Source organism: Pogona vitticeps, chromosome 1, assembly GCF_051106095.1.
Source record: "Pogona vitticeps strain Pit_001003342236 chromosome 1, PviZW2.1, whole genome shotgun sequence".
Taxonomy (NCBI): Eukaryota; Metazoa; Chordata; class Lepidosauria; order Squamata; family Agamidae; genus Pogona; species Pogona vitticeps.
In genome coordinates, this window is record NC_135783.1 from 49,429,158 (window position 1) to 49,446,182 (window position 17,025).

The 17,025-nt window shown below is 40.6% G+C and overlaps 1 protein-coding gene across 1 annotated transcript in view; it reads right to left on the reverse strand.

The window, feature by feature from the left end:
• TTC27 (tetratricopeptide repeat domain 27) overlaps window positions 1-17,025 on the reverse strand; it is a 117,331-nt gene that overhangs the window by 28,207 nt on the left and 72,099 nt on the right. Inside the window, exons 11-13 of the mRNA XM_072992336.2 lie at window positions 14,718-14,813; window positions 10,954-11,076; window positions 3,227-3,454 (exon numbers count right to left, since the gene is read on the reverse strand). Of these exons, the coding sequence (XP_072848437.2) occupies window positions 3,227-3,454; window positions 10,954-11,076; window positions 14,718-14,813 (447 nt within the window). The remainder of the gene's footprint in view (window positions 1-3,226; window positions 3,455-10,953; window positions 11,077-14,717; window positions 14,814-17,025) is intronic.

A 17,025-nucleotide genomic window follows, 5' to 3' on the forward strand; every position in this document is an offset into this window, starting at 1 on the left:
AGTCTTGCATCTACCTATTTCCTCTTTCCTATTTCCTATTTCCTCGTCTGCCAGCTCCATTGGTTTTTAAATCACTGCTTGTTGCACTGCCCAAGTGTGAAACTACTGTAGTTTATAATTCTACAGCTAAATCATCCAGCAACAATTGTCATGATTTCTAATAACCAAGAAGGATATTTTGTTTTGGCTTCTAGCAGTCTGTGTGGAATCAACTAGCATGCCTAACACATTTTTCCATCTTGCACAGGAAGTAATGTCTGCTAGAGAAGTAACTTTCTATACACGTGTAAAGTTATACCTATTTCATACATACCTTTGTATACCATCCAACTTGGTGACATGCAATACCTCAGGAAAAGTATAGAAATGTATAAAGTGACTGGAAGTACAGTCAACCCTCGACTTACAAACGGCTCGAGTTACAAACATTTCGACTTACAAACCACTCTGATAGAAAAATACTGACTCGACTTGCACACTTAGATTCGAGTTACAAACCAAAAAAAACGTGTTTGAGGTGGGGAAAGCATGAAGTTTGAACTTTCAGTTAACCGTTGGCCAGTGAAGAGGGTGCTTATCTACTTCCTCGCTCTTCCCAGCGTTTTGAGAGTGGATTTGGAGACAGTCTTCAGACTGCCTGGTACTGCCTGGTACTGCTGGTATTGCCTGGTACAGTGCGGTACGGACTGTATTTTTATTTTTTGGCGCTTTTTTAATTTTTGATTTTTGGATTTTTAAAAGGTGTTCCCTCCCTCCTTTGCTGCCCCCCCTTTCCCCAAAAGGTGCTTGTATTGGCTTGTCTTGATTTAAAAGGTGCTTTTCAAGGTGATCTGTTGTCTGAAAGGTGCTTGGTTTTTTCCAGAAGGTACTTGTCTTGGCTGAAAATGTGCTTTTCAGGGTGTTCTGTTGAAAAGGTGTCTGTTCCCTCCTTCTCTCCCTCATTTCTTTCCTTTTTTTTAACCTAAGTCATCTTAGGTTAAAAGGAAAGAAAGAAATTCTGCCCCTAGTGGTAGGAACGGATTAACCGGCTTTGCCTTAGTTCCTATGGGAAATGCCCCTCAACCTAAGAACCAAAAACAGCCGGAACAGATTAATTGGTTTTCAGTGCATTCCTATGGGAAATGCTGATTCAACTTACAAACTTTTCGACTTACAAACTGCCTTCCAATACGGATTAAGTTTGTAGGTCGAGACCCCACTGTATGAGAATTTAAGCACTATTCAGCCATCTACCCATTATGCAGAGCTATCATCTAAACCGGAATGGAGAGCTCATGGCCCTCCAAATGTTATTGGACTCCAGTTCCCATCAGTATGACCAAAGGTTAGAAATGACAGGAGCTGTAGTCCAACATCATTTGCAGGGCCAGAGGTTCCCCACCGTTCGGATACACAGTGCTATTCTGAAGTATCACTAAGTGCTCAGCCCTGCAGTAAGCAGACTTTGTCTTGAATTCTGCCTCCGTTTGCAACAGATTAAGTTGCAAGAAAATCTGGCATCTTTGCATATAACAGGAGACAGCTATGGCTGACTGGTAGCAATTAGGAAATACAGAACTGAATAGTCTTTGGATGTTAAATCAGAAAGCTCAAATAAAATGGTATTTGGCTTCTGTCTTCCTGTCCCCCACCCCACTCCTAAAAAAAAAGACAGGGATTGGTTTTGGTGCCTCTGTTTATTTAGATGAGGCAAGACTGGGATATTTTTATGGAAATGTACCCATTTATTCCCAAAAAAGTATGCTACCACAGAACTGCAGTATGTTTAAGTCATCTTTGTACTTCCCAGAAGGAAGCTTTTAGAAGGCCCAAAGTGAAATATTTTTTTTTAAAAATTGGAGTGAGAGAAACCATGACTTCCGTAGGTAATTATGCTGGTTGGATCTGGCAAATCGCTCACAACTGTAAAGTATCAGAGGCCCTATATAATTGCTAAAAGTAGAGAAATGTTTCTGACAACTTTTTTTTTCTGAATCTTAGTGGCAAACATGAAAGGATGCACTATGCAAAGTGTTTCAAAGAAAATTCCCGCCTGTGGAACAGGCTTCTTCCCTGATCTTGTGAAGGAACTGGCTCAAATTCTGTGTACTTGTTACATAAAAATAGGGCTAATGTCTTGCTTTTCTTTGTCTTTCATAACTGGGCCTTATTTGCATCCTCATCTGTATTTGCATCCTAACTATATTCTGAACATGCTTTCCACTTCCTTGCTAGATTCACATTCTGGCAGACATTACCTTTCCTCACTAGCATCATGTTACAGCAGACACGTCTCTCTCCACCAAGAACTCAGGGGCAGAAGGTAAGACTAGGGTCTGCTTATAATCCACCACTCAAGGGATAAAGAGGTTGAAAACTAAATCATGTCCTGTTACAGTGAGAAGGAAGCTTTGAATCTCAGGAGCTGGGACTTCAGAGAGCACCTCAAGGTGAAGGCTTTACACCCAATTGAGATGGAAATAATCATGTTCCTTTATACAGCAGAGATTCAATGCCTAGGAAGATGTGAGACTGAAATCCTATTAAATGAAAAAGGCTAAAATCCAGTAGCAAGTCACAACTAGAGCAGGCCAAATGAATCAGTGGAATGAAGGAGCTGATTCCCTAAATCCCCATGAATCTATTTCACTAAATCCCCATGAGTGGGCCTTCCCTAGCTTACTACTGGATTTCAGCCAGTGAATGCTAGATTTGGACCTGATGTATTCTGTTGTTAAAAGATCTGTACAGACTGAGCTCTGAAGTATGAATTAAACCAAGTTGATTAACTTCATATCTAGACATACACAGCTGGGCATATACACCTTAAAACAAAGGCACACAATATTCTCACCCTCAAGAGCCTCATCCAGTATTGGCTGCCAATGTGGTGTACACATAAACTCTTCTGGTCTGCTGCTTCTCCAAACTATCCTCCCATACTCTACCTCTTTCCTCCTAAAATCTTGACTTTAAGATATATCACGTTTTAACCCTCCTCTCATTTTCATGCCTCCTCAGATCTGGGGACAGCTGGAGGTAGGAGCAAACAGAAGTGAAAGCTTTGCCATCACTGTAATTGCTGCTTCTCCACTCTGGTAGAAGAACAAAGACCTTTCTCCCTGAAAATCCACTAAGGCCTATGGAGTTCTGCCAGATTCAGGAGCTACAGAAGGAGTCGTCGCAGGTTGTAAACACTTGATTTAAAAGTCAGCACATAAATATGAAGCATTTGCTGCTAACTTACTTGCATAGGATTAATCAGCACTGAGCGCTCAAAGCACTCTACACATTCCTTAAAGTTCCTGTTGCGAAGATGGAGAAGACCCTTGGAACGCTGAGCCCTGGCACTGCGGTGGTTTGAGAGTTCCCAAGCTTTGTCATAGTAAAAATGATCTTTAAGAACATCTCCAAGTAAGCAATATAGTCCTGGTGTTTCTTTCTTCTCTATCTCCCGCCTCAAAATTTCTTCTGCCTGTAGAAAGAAAACAGAAGGAATTGCTTAAAAGTGGAAGAAGTTATTTTAATACACAATAGTTCACTATCTGGACAGCTCTCTGAGACTAGTTTGTTTGGTCAACTGTAATTCATGCCCTATATCACCTAGTACTGTACATAGGTAGTACTCATACGTATGATGGAACCCAGGGAGATCTATACTTATATCGGACATTGAGGTAATTCGTCTCTATGTTCTCCAAGTCTATGGCAGCTGGAGAAGTCCAACCTGCATTCCCCCACTCAAATCTGGCTCCAAACTTGGAGGGTTCCTGAGAAGGCTGCTCACTCTGGGTTCCCAGTGCCGACTACGCCAGAGTTGCCTCCTCCCTCTTCCAGATGGCAGCTCTATAATCTTCTCCTGCCACATGGATTTTACTCAGTAATATCACTGAGGTCTCAGTTGTTCAAAGACATCTTATTGCCCAGCCCTGTGCTCTGGAACATCACTGGATAAACCCCATTTCAGGAAAGAGGCTGTGCAGAACCCGTCTCTAGACATCCTAATGATTTAACAGGGAGGTTGGCTTGTTTGCTTATTGCGGGGCATATTGAACTGTGCAACACTTTACCCTACAGTCTGAATTGATGGAACCACAGGAAAATGTCAACCTTTGACTCTTTTGAAAGCATAAAACTGGATGTCCACTTAAAGTAATATAAACTGTGCAATTTTTCTTTCTTTCTTCGTATCAGAGCACTGCACAATTTAAAATTATGGACATATATGAAATATAGGTAAAAGTAAAAACAAATTAAAATGTTAAGATAACTGAAGACTATTTTTGGCCAGAAGCAGGCTACTTCAATAGTGTTATCTCAGCCGTTTGCTAAATCTTCTTTTGTAAACATGGTGGGGCATAAATTGCATGCACTTTATGCATGCAATTCAGTACTGCATGGACTGAATTTCTCCACAGGAACAGAAAGGTTGTCCTGTATCCAAGCAGCCTCATTTTACTTGATTATTCTTTGATCTACCTATAAAGTGACTTCCAGGTGATCCGAGACTTGTCCTGGTTGGGGACAATTCAGCATTCATCCATTTGGCAAGGTGTGTTGTTTTTGTTCTCCATAGGTTTAGCTTAACCTCTTCTGGTTTAATACTTACAGCTTGAAAATTCTGCAGAAAACTTTTCCTCAATTTTAGCCGTCATTTAGGGGGCCGATATCCATGAAGTAGAAAGGACTGATGCCATATTACCTTGTTTTATTAATTATTTGCCAGTACTTCTTGACATATTTCTGGAGGGCCAATGCCAACCAAATACAGTAACAGATTTTTTCAATGGGGATAGGTTTCAGGCAATTGGAAATAATTCTGCATGATTCATTAAGAGCTACATCAACTTGTTTGGCATGTACTGATTTATACTATGTGATACTAGCATATTCTGCTGTGGAGTAACTCAGGGACAAAGCTGTTGTTCTTATTGTTTGTAGGTGTGCATCCCAGTCTGACACAGCTAGTTTCCTAAGTACTGTATATTATTTCTGGAAGCAACTTCCCATCTGGTATTTAGACAATGTTTGTGTAGGTCAGTGTTTGATCCAGTGTAAAGCCCAAATATTTGGGGAAGGGCAATATTCCAAAATCTTGCCATCCCAGCTAACTAGGAGCTTCCTCTCTGCTTTCTGTTTTTAAGTGGAAGGCACAGACCTGTGTTTTTAAAGGGTTTGTTTTTAATAATGTAAGGAAAGATCTTCTAATGCAGAAGTTAGCCAGTGCTTGATGGTTTACTCACTGCACTATAAACTGTTGTATTGTCTGCTTCTAACACATACAATTGGCTTTCTTATTATTGCATGCTCCTAAAAGGCTGAGGATGTTCCAGACCACTCCCACTACCATGAATTCTGTTTCAAAATAACATGCTCTAAGTCTAATGCAGTATTTATAGTTATTGAAGTCTAAATCTAATATGATGCTCATAATAGCATGGGGATCTCCTGGGCCTCTTATCCCTCCCAGATAAGGAGAGCTTAGGACTAGAGTGGAGTGGGTGATTCCTCTCCCACACTGGATTTTATTCTTGCATGACCAGACATCCACCCCGGATACAACCCCCAAATCTATACAGTATTAGTTACACTGACATTAGTTGCCAAATGGAGCACATTTGGCAACTAAGAGAAATATAAAAGAAAGATGTGGAGGACTTGTTACAAATCTTACAAAAGAAATACAAGGGCAATGAAACCAAAGGTGAAAGTCACATGACTTCTGCAAAACCTGCTTGTTAGGAAGAATGATTAAGCTGTAAAATAATTTTCTAAAAGAACACAACAGCACACAATGGAGAGACACCACAGCGAGGTATTTTAAAATCTCAACAATTCTTTCTTTTCCCTCCTCCTGAGAGCAACAGTCTACTCTGCGAATAAACATCTCTGGGGTGAAAAGTGCACCACAAGCTGCTCTTTTACATCAACTTTGCATAAGTCTTTCTCAAATCCAGGTCAATGAATGGTAGTGCCTAGTACTGTATATGCCAGAAGAGGCAGCCAGCCATTTGGGAATATTTTCAGTTCAAATTCACAGAATTGCATGCTCTAAGTTGGTCTGGCTTGAATCTATCGTACCTATAAAGGGCAGAAGGAGCAGATCACAGTTTGCATCAAGAAGATTTTAGTTTCAATCCTGCCATCTCCCCATCTCCACTCCACCCAAAATAGGTGATAGAATGGATGCATGGCCTATGCTCAGCTGTTCTCTAGCCATAGTCTCAGCCTAACCTCACAAATGTTTAAATCACCTTCTGCATTAGTAAAAAAAGAAAAGAAAAGGCATGGCACCAACAAAACAAAACCAGGCAGAAAATTGATTTTGTTGCTAGCGGTCCCCAACCTTTAGAAGTCCACGGACCGGTTGGGGTAGGTGGGGCAACCTCCCACACTCACGTGCATGCGCAAAGGAGCGGACATGCGCTTGTGTGGGTGGGTGCACACAGGCACATGCTCGCTCATGCACAGGCACGGGGGTGCTCGGGGACACTCGCACACACTCATGAAGGGGTGGCGGCCACTTGTGCACATGCGCATGTGCAAATGGGCTGTCCGGAGGCAGGAGTGCATGCGGGGTGGGTGGGAGATCTATCTCAGTGGCCCGGTCCGGCCCAGGCCACGGACCGGCACCAGGCTGCGGACCGGGGGTTGGGGACCCCTGGCTTAAAGAATACATTCTTAATGTTTCTGAATACCTTTCTTCCTGTCAGTAAAATAATTTAGATATTGCTGCTGCAGTCCAGAGCGGTACCTCCACAGCACACCATATGCTGTTAAAAGTCTTGTGCTTCCCTTTAGACCAGCAACTACTGTTATAAAACAGTGAAACTGTTTCTTCCATCCCTGTGAGTCTGTGGGAATCTGGCACAACAAACAGAAGCTCCTATTAGTGCATGTGCACTATTTTCTCCTCCTGTCCCCCATATATGTTTCATTTAAAAGAATTCTCACACGAAAATTTGTGGAGTCAAAGTAGACATTCTGAAAATTTGGTCAGAGGAAGGAGAAGCCACTAAGATGAACTGCTTAGAAAAATGCAGTTATGCTATGCAAATGTACTTTAATCGTTGGGATGCCTTCTGAAATATATTAGACTTTTCCATCTGGAAATATAGAAATCTCTTGGCAGCTATACTACAGAACCCTTTTGTGAATTTTAAGAGGACTATGTGGTATTGGAGACAAATGTATCTGCTGAGCTATATCTACATTATTGCTTTCTTGCAGTTTTCAGTCACCCAGTTAATTAAGCAAGTTACTCCTTTTAGCCCACATTTCCTAACACTTCCATTTTAATTTAAGGATGGCATATATCTGGCCCCTCAGATTTCAGCTGAGCGTCACTCCAATATTCTACCACTATTGGATATGCTGGCTCAGGCAGAGGAGTCTTGAGGCTCACCAGTATCGGGACACATAAAACATTTGCCACTTCTACTTTAGCTCTTTTAGTTCCATCCCATACAGCAGTAAGTTTCAAAAAACGCTTGCTTGCTGGCACTTTTTACAACAGCACTCTGGCCACTGAAAAGTAATTTGTAGAAGAATACCCTCTTTCTTTAAACAGTAATGGATAACATTTTTAAAAGGTGAACTTAAAACAGAAGCTCTTCATTACAAAAACTCATCTGACTGGGCACACATTAAATTGCCTTTCAGCTTACAGATAAAGTTTTCATTTGTGTTCCATACAGAACTTCAAGCTTTGTTTTCAGTATTCTAAGAGCTTATCACAGATTTAGCTAAATGTGTTTTCAAAGCCTTGCACAAGTCTCAATTATGAAACATTCCTATCCAGACGCCCTCCTTATCCATTCCTCAAAGACTGCTTTCCTATCTATCTTTTGACAGTAGGCAAAGAATTTTTCCAAGTAATAATGAATTTCTAGCAAGTGGAAAATATTGGCCTCAGCTTTCCTTCTTGACAAGATTATCATATTGGCATAGCATCACTTTGGCATACACAACTAAGAGAGGACAACAGCATTTGGCAAAACAAGACATACTTGGTTTATAATTACCAGACGTAGGTATTTACCCAGCACAAGTACATAAACCATGGAAGACCACACTAAAAGTCCATGATTATCTACAGCTCAAAATGATATTTCCATCTGAAATATCACAGTTCCTATTACTTGTACTTCCTAAGGCTAGAGGAAGATAAGGCAATACATGAAAATTTCTTGTAAAAAGGGCATTACAATGGAGTTTAATAGTCTAAGTCTCTACGGGTAATGATAAAACATGTCTTACAAAATGCCCTCGGCCTTTCTGACGCACACTGAAAAGGAATTAATGAAAACCAATAATTATTAGCTGAGAAAAGAATCCTCCATCTCATTCTCCGGGCCAGTAAGAACTGCAAACAGTATAAAAGTATGTTATGCATGACTATCAACACAGAGACTCTAAGAACCAACAAGAATCATCCAATGTCTGAAAAATTAAAATGCACACTAGTCAGTGTACATATGCAGCTCTTCAGGAAGTTAAATATGTGGACACAGATGGCAATTAATAAGTATAGACACTGGATGGTTTCCCCAGAACATCCTGTCTGGGTTGCAAGCAGGCTACAACTCATGCATTTTTTTTTTCAGATTCTCACTGAGAAACACTTCTTTGTAATGTTTCACAGATCTAAGAGTGCAGCCAGAACTTGCAGACTGCTGAAACAGCCTCTTTCTTTGTCTTATGCACCAGGCTGTGCACATTTGCATATGCAAGGTAGAGTCTAATGCATATAGCAACAGCAGCTTAATGCTAAGGTTCTGCTCCTGGATTTATTTATTCCCATAGAATCTAAAGTTTCAATACATTCATAATTTTAAGAGACCCTTCCTAAAATGTTCTGCTAACATACTTGGCAGATTAACATTGGCACTGAGGGAAATATTATACATCCCATTGCTAAAACACTATTGTTAGTCTAAAACTAGTACAGTGGTGCCTCACTTAACGAGCGCCTCGTTTAACGACAAATCCGCATAGTGACAGATTTTTTGCGATCATTTTTGTGATTGCATAACAATGTTTTTTGCGATGATCGGTAAGCTGTTTCGCTTACTGATTTTTGCATAGCGATGTTTTAAAAACAGCTGATTGGCGGTTCCAAAATGGCTGCCGGGAAAAAAATGGCCACCCACAGTGTTTTCACGCCGTTTCCTCGCATACCAGGCAGCGAAAATGGCAGCCGCATGGAGGATTTTCGCAGAACAGTGAGTTTTAAGCCCATTAAACGGGGTTTAATGCATTCCTATGGGCTTTTTCTTTTCACATAGCGACGATTTTTCTGGAACGGATTATCATCGCTATGCGGGGCACCACTGTACATTCTATTGAATCAATTGAATTTACTCAAGTGTTGACTCATCATTCAACAACTGATTCAATAAGGTGGCTACAGTTGGGACTAGGTGGCCAATACTTTAAGAGACCAAGTTGTACAGTTAGTTATTTTCTTTCTCTCCTACCTTCCTTTTGAAGAAAGATCTAAGGCAATTTACAAATGACTAAAAGCCATATACAACTAAAATCACAAAAAAACACAATTAAACATATACCAATATTAAATGTTTTTAAAAAGATTAATTAAAAGCAGTTAAAATCACATCATAAAACAGTGTACTCCATCTCCCACTAAAACTAATTTCTCACCAGAGCATGCAAAAGGCCTCCATGGAAACAAATATTTTTGTTTGACTGTTGAACAATATTCGGGGGGTGGGGGGACCTAAGCTAGCAAAGCTCAAATGGAACCAAGAAATGTGTCTTTTTTAAAGAAACTGTGGCAGTCAAAGCAGTTAAATTTATAGATATATTGCTATTTTGTTGTTTAGTCATTAAGTCGTGCCCGACGCTTCGTGACCCTATGGACCAGAGCACGCCACGCCCTCCTGTCTTCCAATGCCTCCCTGAGTTGGGTCAAATTCATGTTGGTATTGCTATAGAATGTAACAAATGTATTTTTCAATGTGTATTCACAACTTGCCCATAATTAAAAATATGGCATACCAGATGACTCAGATATGAGAAATGGCATGAAAAGTCGATTGCTTGTATTGCCATTGAGCTGGACAGCTCAGTGAGTTTAGTACCTGGCTACAGGTACTAAACTCACTGTTTACAATCACAAGTTTGATTTCCCACTGTGCCTCTTGGGAGAAGAGCCAGCCTGTGCAGCCTTGGGCAAGCTGCATAGTCCCAAGGGGTGCCCCAAGAAGAAAGAAATGGTAAACCACTTCAGAATATTCTATACCTAGAAAAACCTGGAAGGGATTGCCATAGGTCAGAACTTACTTGATCACATGTAATAATAATTATTAATGTCACTGTTGTAAAATAGTTCCATTTTGGTGAGAGGCTGAGACTATAATGGATTAGGAGAACAATCTATTGCATTAGCATCCAAGCCTTTAATTCCATTTATTACAAAATTTCAGCAGAATCAGTAAAAGTCAATTGTGGGGTGCAAAGTGCTGCTCTTATTGTCAAAACCTTTATTCTCTACTACTGAAAGTCAGGATATGACCTCCAAACTGAATTCTGGATGGCAAACATGGGAATTAAATGTCAGAGAAAAAGTAATATATATCAGATGCAATGACTTAGGAGACATAGTTTGTTTGTTTTTATTGGCATTTTGTCCCATCCCTTGTATTTGAGCAAGAAGGTAATTCATTGACCCTTGAACATGTGGAAGCGGTGTTGCTTTCAACACAGAAATCTTTAGTTTGGACAACAGGTTGTGGGGTCGTTACACTCCATACTTCCCAAAACACTTAACCTGCAAAATCAGTTAACATACATGTTTCATTAACAGATTTCTCAATAACATACAAAACATCCAGACAGCCTCTTCCATCCATGTTACATGCTTATTCCATATGCTTTTTCTTCTTTTTCCCGTCCAAAATTGTAGGACACACCACACACAGACAAAACAACAGTAAACTGGAAATACTCTACCTTCCCATGTTGCCCTGCTCTTTCATAACAGATAACTACATCCTCCCACATTTCCAGTTTCTCAAAAATCTGCAGGGCTGAATTAGTACATCCAAGGTCAAACAGTAAGCTTGCGAGCTGGCGCTGCAAAATAAAGTATAAAAAACATCAAGTTATGCTTTCCTTGGGGGGGGGACATTTAGCAGTTCTGATATGAACCTAAGATAGAAAATAATTTGTCCAACGATTGGCTTTGAAAGGCATGGAAATTCTTTTTTCTCCTCACCTTCTTTTTCTCTTTTGCTGCATCTATCATGAAAAGAACCTATAGAAGTTGGCCATAAACATATTTAGTGGGCATTGACAATGTTACAGAATTAAAATTACCAGAGAGTGCATGTGAGTTTTAGAGCCATAACTCACTTGAACCTACTTCACAAATTGGAGGCAGCAGCTTTTTGTCTCCTCCTCAGGGTTGTCCTGGAACACCTGAAGAGTGTGACCTAGACAAACCCCATGATATGGAAAGGCAACGAGAACTCTTGCATTAGGAATACAAATACCCTTACACAGCTGGATGCAATGAGGGTCCAGCCCCCTGGGGCCAGACTGTCCACTCACGTGTTTGCTGCTGCCGCCTGCTCCGCTCTCCCTTCCAATCACTCCGGCGCTCTCTTACAAATATCCACTCCTGGCAGAAGAAGGGAAGATGAGTCTCCCTGCCAGGCTGATGAGTGGATAGCCAACGTCGATCTCTGGAGCAACTGGAAGGAAGAGCTGGGCCAGTGGTGGCAGCGGAAACGTAAGTGGATGGTCTGGCCCCCAGGGGGCCTTTTTAGGTCTAGACTCTAGACCATAATCTGTAGTCCACCGACTTCTAAAGTTACATGTGTTAATTTCTTGACAACTCACAAAGACCCAACACAGTTCCAGCTTCAAATCTGTTGGGATAAGGGAAGACTGGAAGTTTTACCTTCGTATAATGCATCTGCAATGGCCCATTTACATAATCAAGTCACAGCTAATGCAAGTCAGATGATAAATATATGTGTGTAAGCATACTCTTACAGGTAAACATAGTGTTGTACTATGCAAGGTTAGTATGAAGTTTAATATTTAATATGAAGTAAACCAGCAATCATAAATTAATAACCACTTACTATCTATGAATATTACTATCTTGATTAATTCCTAATAATTATAGATCAACATCTTTATTCTATTATAAACAGCATATTAGAATTCATTAAAGCATTTGTCCCAGTATGTAGAATAAGTGCAAGATTAAAGTTTCTCTGGACATTTTTAAACATCACCAATTTGTGATCAGGACCAAGCAGTGACATAAAAAGTCACCATGATTACCAGAAACTATTAACATGGTGCATCATACACAAGTCAGTTACTTTCACCAGTTACTTTACTGACCTGCATTACAGTATGCTTGATCCCTGGGAGCAACTCAGCTGACTCAAGATCTAACCCAAAGCAGAAAAAAAAGCTAGGCAGAGTGACAAAATGAGTGAAGGAATGAGTAAGTCTGGACCACAGTCAAGCAGCCTGAAGTGGAAGTTGCTAACAAGCTCCCAACAGGGTCTCTTCCTATATCTTTTTACACGGGCTTCTGGAAGACCGTGTAAGGGGAATTGGGGAGAGAAGTGTGTAGCCTCGGGCAGCTGTGAATTCGAAGGTAAGGCAGGACTGATAGTAACACATCATATGTAAGATCGAGATGTCATAGAGTCTAGGTTAAGTAAGAGGGAAACTGTAGAGATGGCTGTGCTGTGCAGGATAACGCTGCAATCACTGTTCATAATAAATCATCACCGTACTTCTCGCTAGGATTTGGAAAATGGGATTGGCCTGGGGGAAAAAAATTAAGACAACCAGAAATGAAAACCACATGCAGTTCTGTGAACTCTGAGGATTTTTGAAATGCAGGAGGGGGGTGTCATCAGCAAACATGGGTTTTCCTGTGTCAAATAAAAACACATTAAAACATTTAAATTCAAAGTTTTTTAAAAGGTATAAACCATAATCTCTAGTCTACAAACATGGATTATAGAGAGCCTATAATGCCCTAAAACAACAGCTGCACTGGCTACTAGTCTGTTTCAGGGCCCAATTCAAATTATCTGTAAAGCCCTATATGGCTCGTGTCCAGTCTATCGGAAGGACTGCATCTCCCCATATGAGCCTTCTTGGCTCTTAAAATCTCCAGGGAAGGCCCTCTTCTTGGTCTCATAGCCACTGCAGGTACCCTTGATGAGGAAATGATTGATAGTCTTCTCTGTGGCAGCTTCCAGACTGTGCAATGTTCTCCCTCGAGAGACCAAGTTGCCCCCCCCCTTTATCCTTCCACCAACAACTGAAGACCCATATTTTCAGACAGGTTTTAAATAATTGAGTCTTACATGCCAGTTTCTAGCTAAATTTGTTTTAAAAGTTTTCAATCACTTAATGTATTTTTAATTATTATTACAGTTTAGTTGCTTTTTAATTTACAATTTATTGCCGGTTAATAAATTGAGGCTTAATAAATTGAGGCTTAATAAATTGAAACTCAATCCAGACAAGACGGAAGTGCTGTTAGTGGGTGCTTCGCCGGACAGGTTGGAGGGCCATTTCCCTGCCCTGAATGGGGTTGCACTTCCCTAAGGGACGAGGTCTGCAGCTTGGGGGTGCTCCTGGACCCTAGTCTAACACTGGAAGCCCAGGTGGACTCGGTGGCCAGAGGCGCCTTCCTTCAGCTGCAGAAATTATACCAGCTACGGCCCTACCTGGACAAGCGGAGTCTCATGACAGTTATACATGCACTGGTAACATCTCATAGATTACTGCAATGCACTCTACGTGGGGCTGCCTTTGAAGATGATCCAGCAATTGTAACTGGTCCAGAATCAAGCTGTGCGGCTGGTGAGTAGTGGGGCAGCTAGGGAACATATCAAGCCGATTCTGTATAAATTACATTGGCTACCAGTTGCTGCCCGGGCCCAATTCAAAGTGCTTGTTTTGACATATAAAGCCCTAAATGGCTTGGGCCCTGGATACCTGAAGGACCGACTCCTTCCATATGAACCTACCTGGCAGTTAAGATCTAGCCAGGGGGCCCTTTTGAAAGAGCCATCCTTCAAGGAGGTAAGAGGGATGGCTTGTAGAGAAAGGGCCTTTTCAGCAGCTGCCCCCAGACTATGGAATACCCTCCCGACTGACATTTGTCTGGTGCCGACGCTGATGACATTTCGGTGCCAGGTCAAAACCTTCCTGTTCCAGTAGGCTTTTAATTGAAATAATATCAGCTGTGGGTCCTGATGGCAATTTTTAGAGTATATATTTTAATTGCATTTTAATTGCTTTGTCTTTTTATTGTATTTTAAATGTTGCAAGCCACCCAGAGACCTTTGGGTAGTGTGGGCGGCATATAAGTTAAATAAATAAATAAATAAAAATTTACATTTATTTGTTTTAATGCTATGAGCCACCTCAAATTCAGGAGAAAGGTAGCCTAGAAATGACACTAAATAAATAAATTAAAAGGGTAGCAAACTAATAGTTTGATGCTATGAAGAATTTTACTTCTGCTTTAGTAGATCATATTACCCCTACAAGAGAAATCACAGGGAGAAAAAACTGAAAAAAATTATCTACGTTTTTTCACACTAACTGAACAAGAAATAATTTTTCTATTGCATTATCTTAAGTTGTAAATTTCATAACATGAGGTACTAAAACTCAAACATAATGTGTATTCTCTCTAGAAGGTTATATGCCAATTATGTTTTTACCTGTATAGCCCAGTGTGGAGGAATGTGACAACTATAAAAAAGCTTCATACGTTCACAAATTGATGTCTTCTTATCTTCAAACTGATCTACAAGAGCCTGAAAATACAAAACAATCCATAAAGAGATATGTAAGATTCTATGTAACAGTATTTAAAAGCTGTTGAAGGGACAAACAAAATTGTAATAGCATGTCACGATTCCACATGACCCCTGCTTGTTTCACCAAATTAAGAGCTCATGCTACGTGTCTTTCAGCTGCCACGACGGCAGCAATCCGTTAGAGCACATAATCTGCATGCAAAAAATACTAGGTTCAGTTCTTATTATGGCAAGTCCTGTTTGAAACTGGACAGCTACTGTCAATCAGTGTAGACAAAACTGAGAAAACAGATTTGCAGTTTGACTCCAGCCCTGTTGCATTCAGCAAAAAGACTAATTGTGAAAGTGTGAGCAAAGAGAGGGTTCCAGCTTTGTCCTGTTGATGGGGAGGGGGGGATAAGTCTCTGCCACACATGCTGCCACTGCACACAACTTGGGGCTCTAAAAATGAGGGAGACCCCCCTCCCATGTAGCAGACCATGTTCACATGGAGAAGCAGGCAATGGACTCTCTCTCCTTGCTCACCCTTTCAAATTAACTCTTTTTTCTCATATGCCTCAGTAGTGCTTAAGGGACGTGGTGGCGCTTAAGGCACGTGGTGGCACTGCGGGCTAAACCGCAGAAGCCTGTGCTGCAGGGTCAGAAGACCAAGCAGTTGTAAGATCGAATCCACGCGACGGAGTGAGTGCCCGTCGCTTTTCCCAGCTCCCGCCAACCTAGCGGTTCGAAAGCATGCAAAATGTGAGTAGATAAATAGGGACCACCTTGGTGGGAAGGTAACAGTGTTCCGTGTCTAAGTCGCACAGGCCATGTGACCACGGAAGATTGTCTTCGGACAAAACGCTGGCTCTATGGCTTGGAAACGGGGATGAGCACCGCCCCCTAGAGTCGAACACGACTGGACAAAAATTGTCAAGGGGAACCTTTACCTTTTTACAGTAGTGCTTGGATACCCAATTGTTGTGTAGTAGATAAAGTGCTGGATTAGAGTATAGGAAACCTGGGTTCAAATCCCTACTTGGCTAGAGAAACTCACTGGAGGGCGGGCGGGGGTGGAACTGGTAAAACCACATCTTAAATATCTCACTTACTTGGAAAGCCTTGTTAAGGTTGCTACAAGTCAGCTACAACCTGATGGCAAACAACAATATGTAACAAGAATAGGGACTGAATACATAGCACCTTCCTATGCTTCTATGAAGGGGAGCTGGAGAAAACTAGGCACAATCACTATCCAAAATTAATCATAATCTCTACCACCAACTCTGGGAGCTAAATATTTACTTAAATATATATTTATTACCTGCAGGAAGTTTTGAATCTGAACAGTTGACCTTGTCCTACACCTGCAATATTTCACAGTGCTTTGGAAACTTTCTTCTGTTTCATAAACATACCATAGAAAATACTAATTGAGAAAATGAGCCTCAGGTACCCTCAAGCTCATGAAACTAATTTTCTGTCATGTTCACTGTGGTCTATGAATTTGATAAAGAAGCATAATGTATTCTGGATATGTTGTGTACCAAGCTTTCAAATGTACGTGGCTAAAGATAGCAAGGTGACTTTTTAAAGTGAACAGCAGACGTCACCACTGATACAACATTAAAAATTAAGCACATACTTTTAAAAGAAACACATGAATCTTGATTCATAGTCTCAGCAGATCCATCTGAAACCTTTGTGTGTGTGTTCTGTGCAGCTAAAATATCTTTAGCATACAAACAAAACTTCATTGGAGACACTCCACAAACTCTTATTGCCAGACACGGATCAGTCATATAATCGAGGATAGTTAATAAATTATAGCAACTAATTATGACATTTAAACCACCTACACTTGTACAGAATACATGAAACATAGTTTTTTTAAGATTAAATTCCACTTGAAGTGGGAAACATAAGGAGTGGCCTTGGGTAAGACTCAACTGCAGTTAGCAAGTCCAAAATGAATGAATCATCTACCACCATCACAGAGTAATTGTAAATTAAAATTTAAGAGTTTTCTTTGAATAATATTCTGAGCCAAATAGTTAAAATAGAAGTATCTCCCTGCAAAAGTATGAGGTAACTGACTTCTGAAACACTGCAAAGATAAGAATAATGAAGGACAGAACTTTTATGTTTTAAAAAAACCCTTATAAAAACATTAGAAATTAATTGCTGGTTTGTACCTAGCACATGTCTTTTCAAGGTGGGGGCTCCAAGG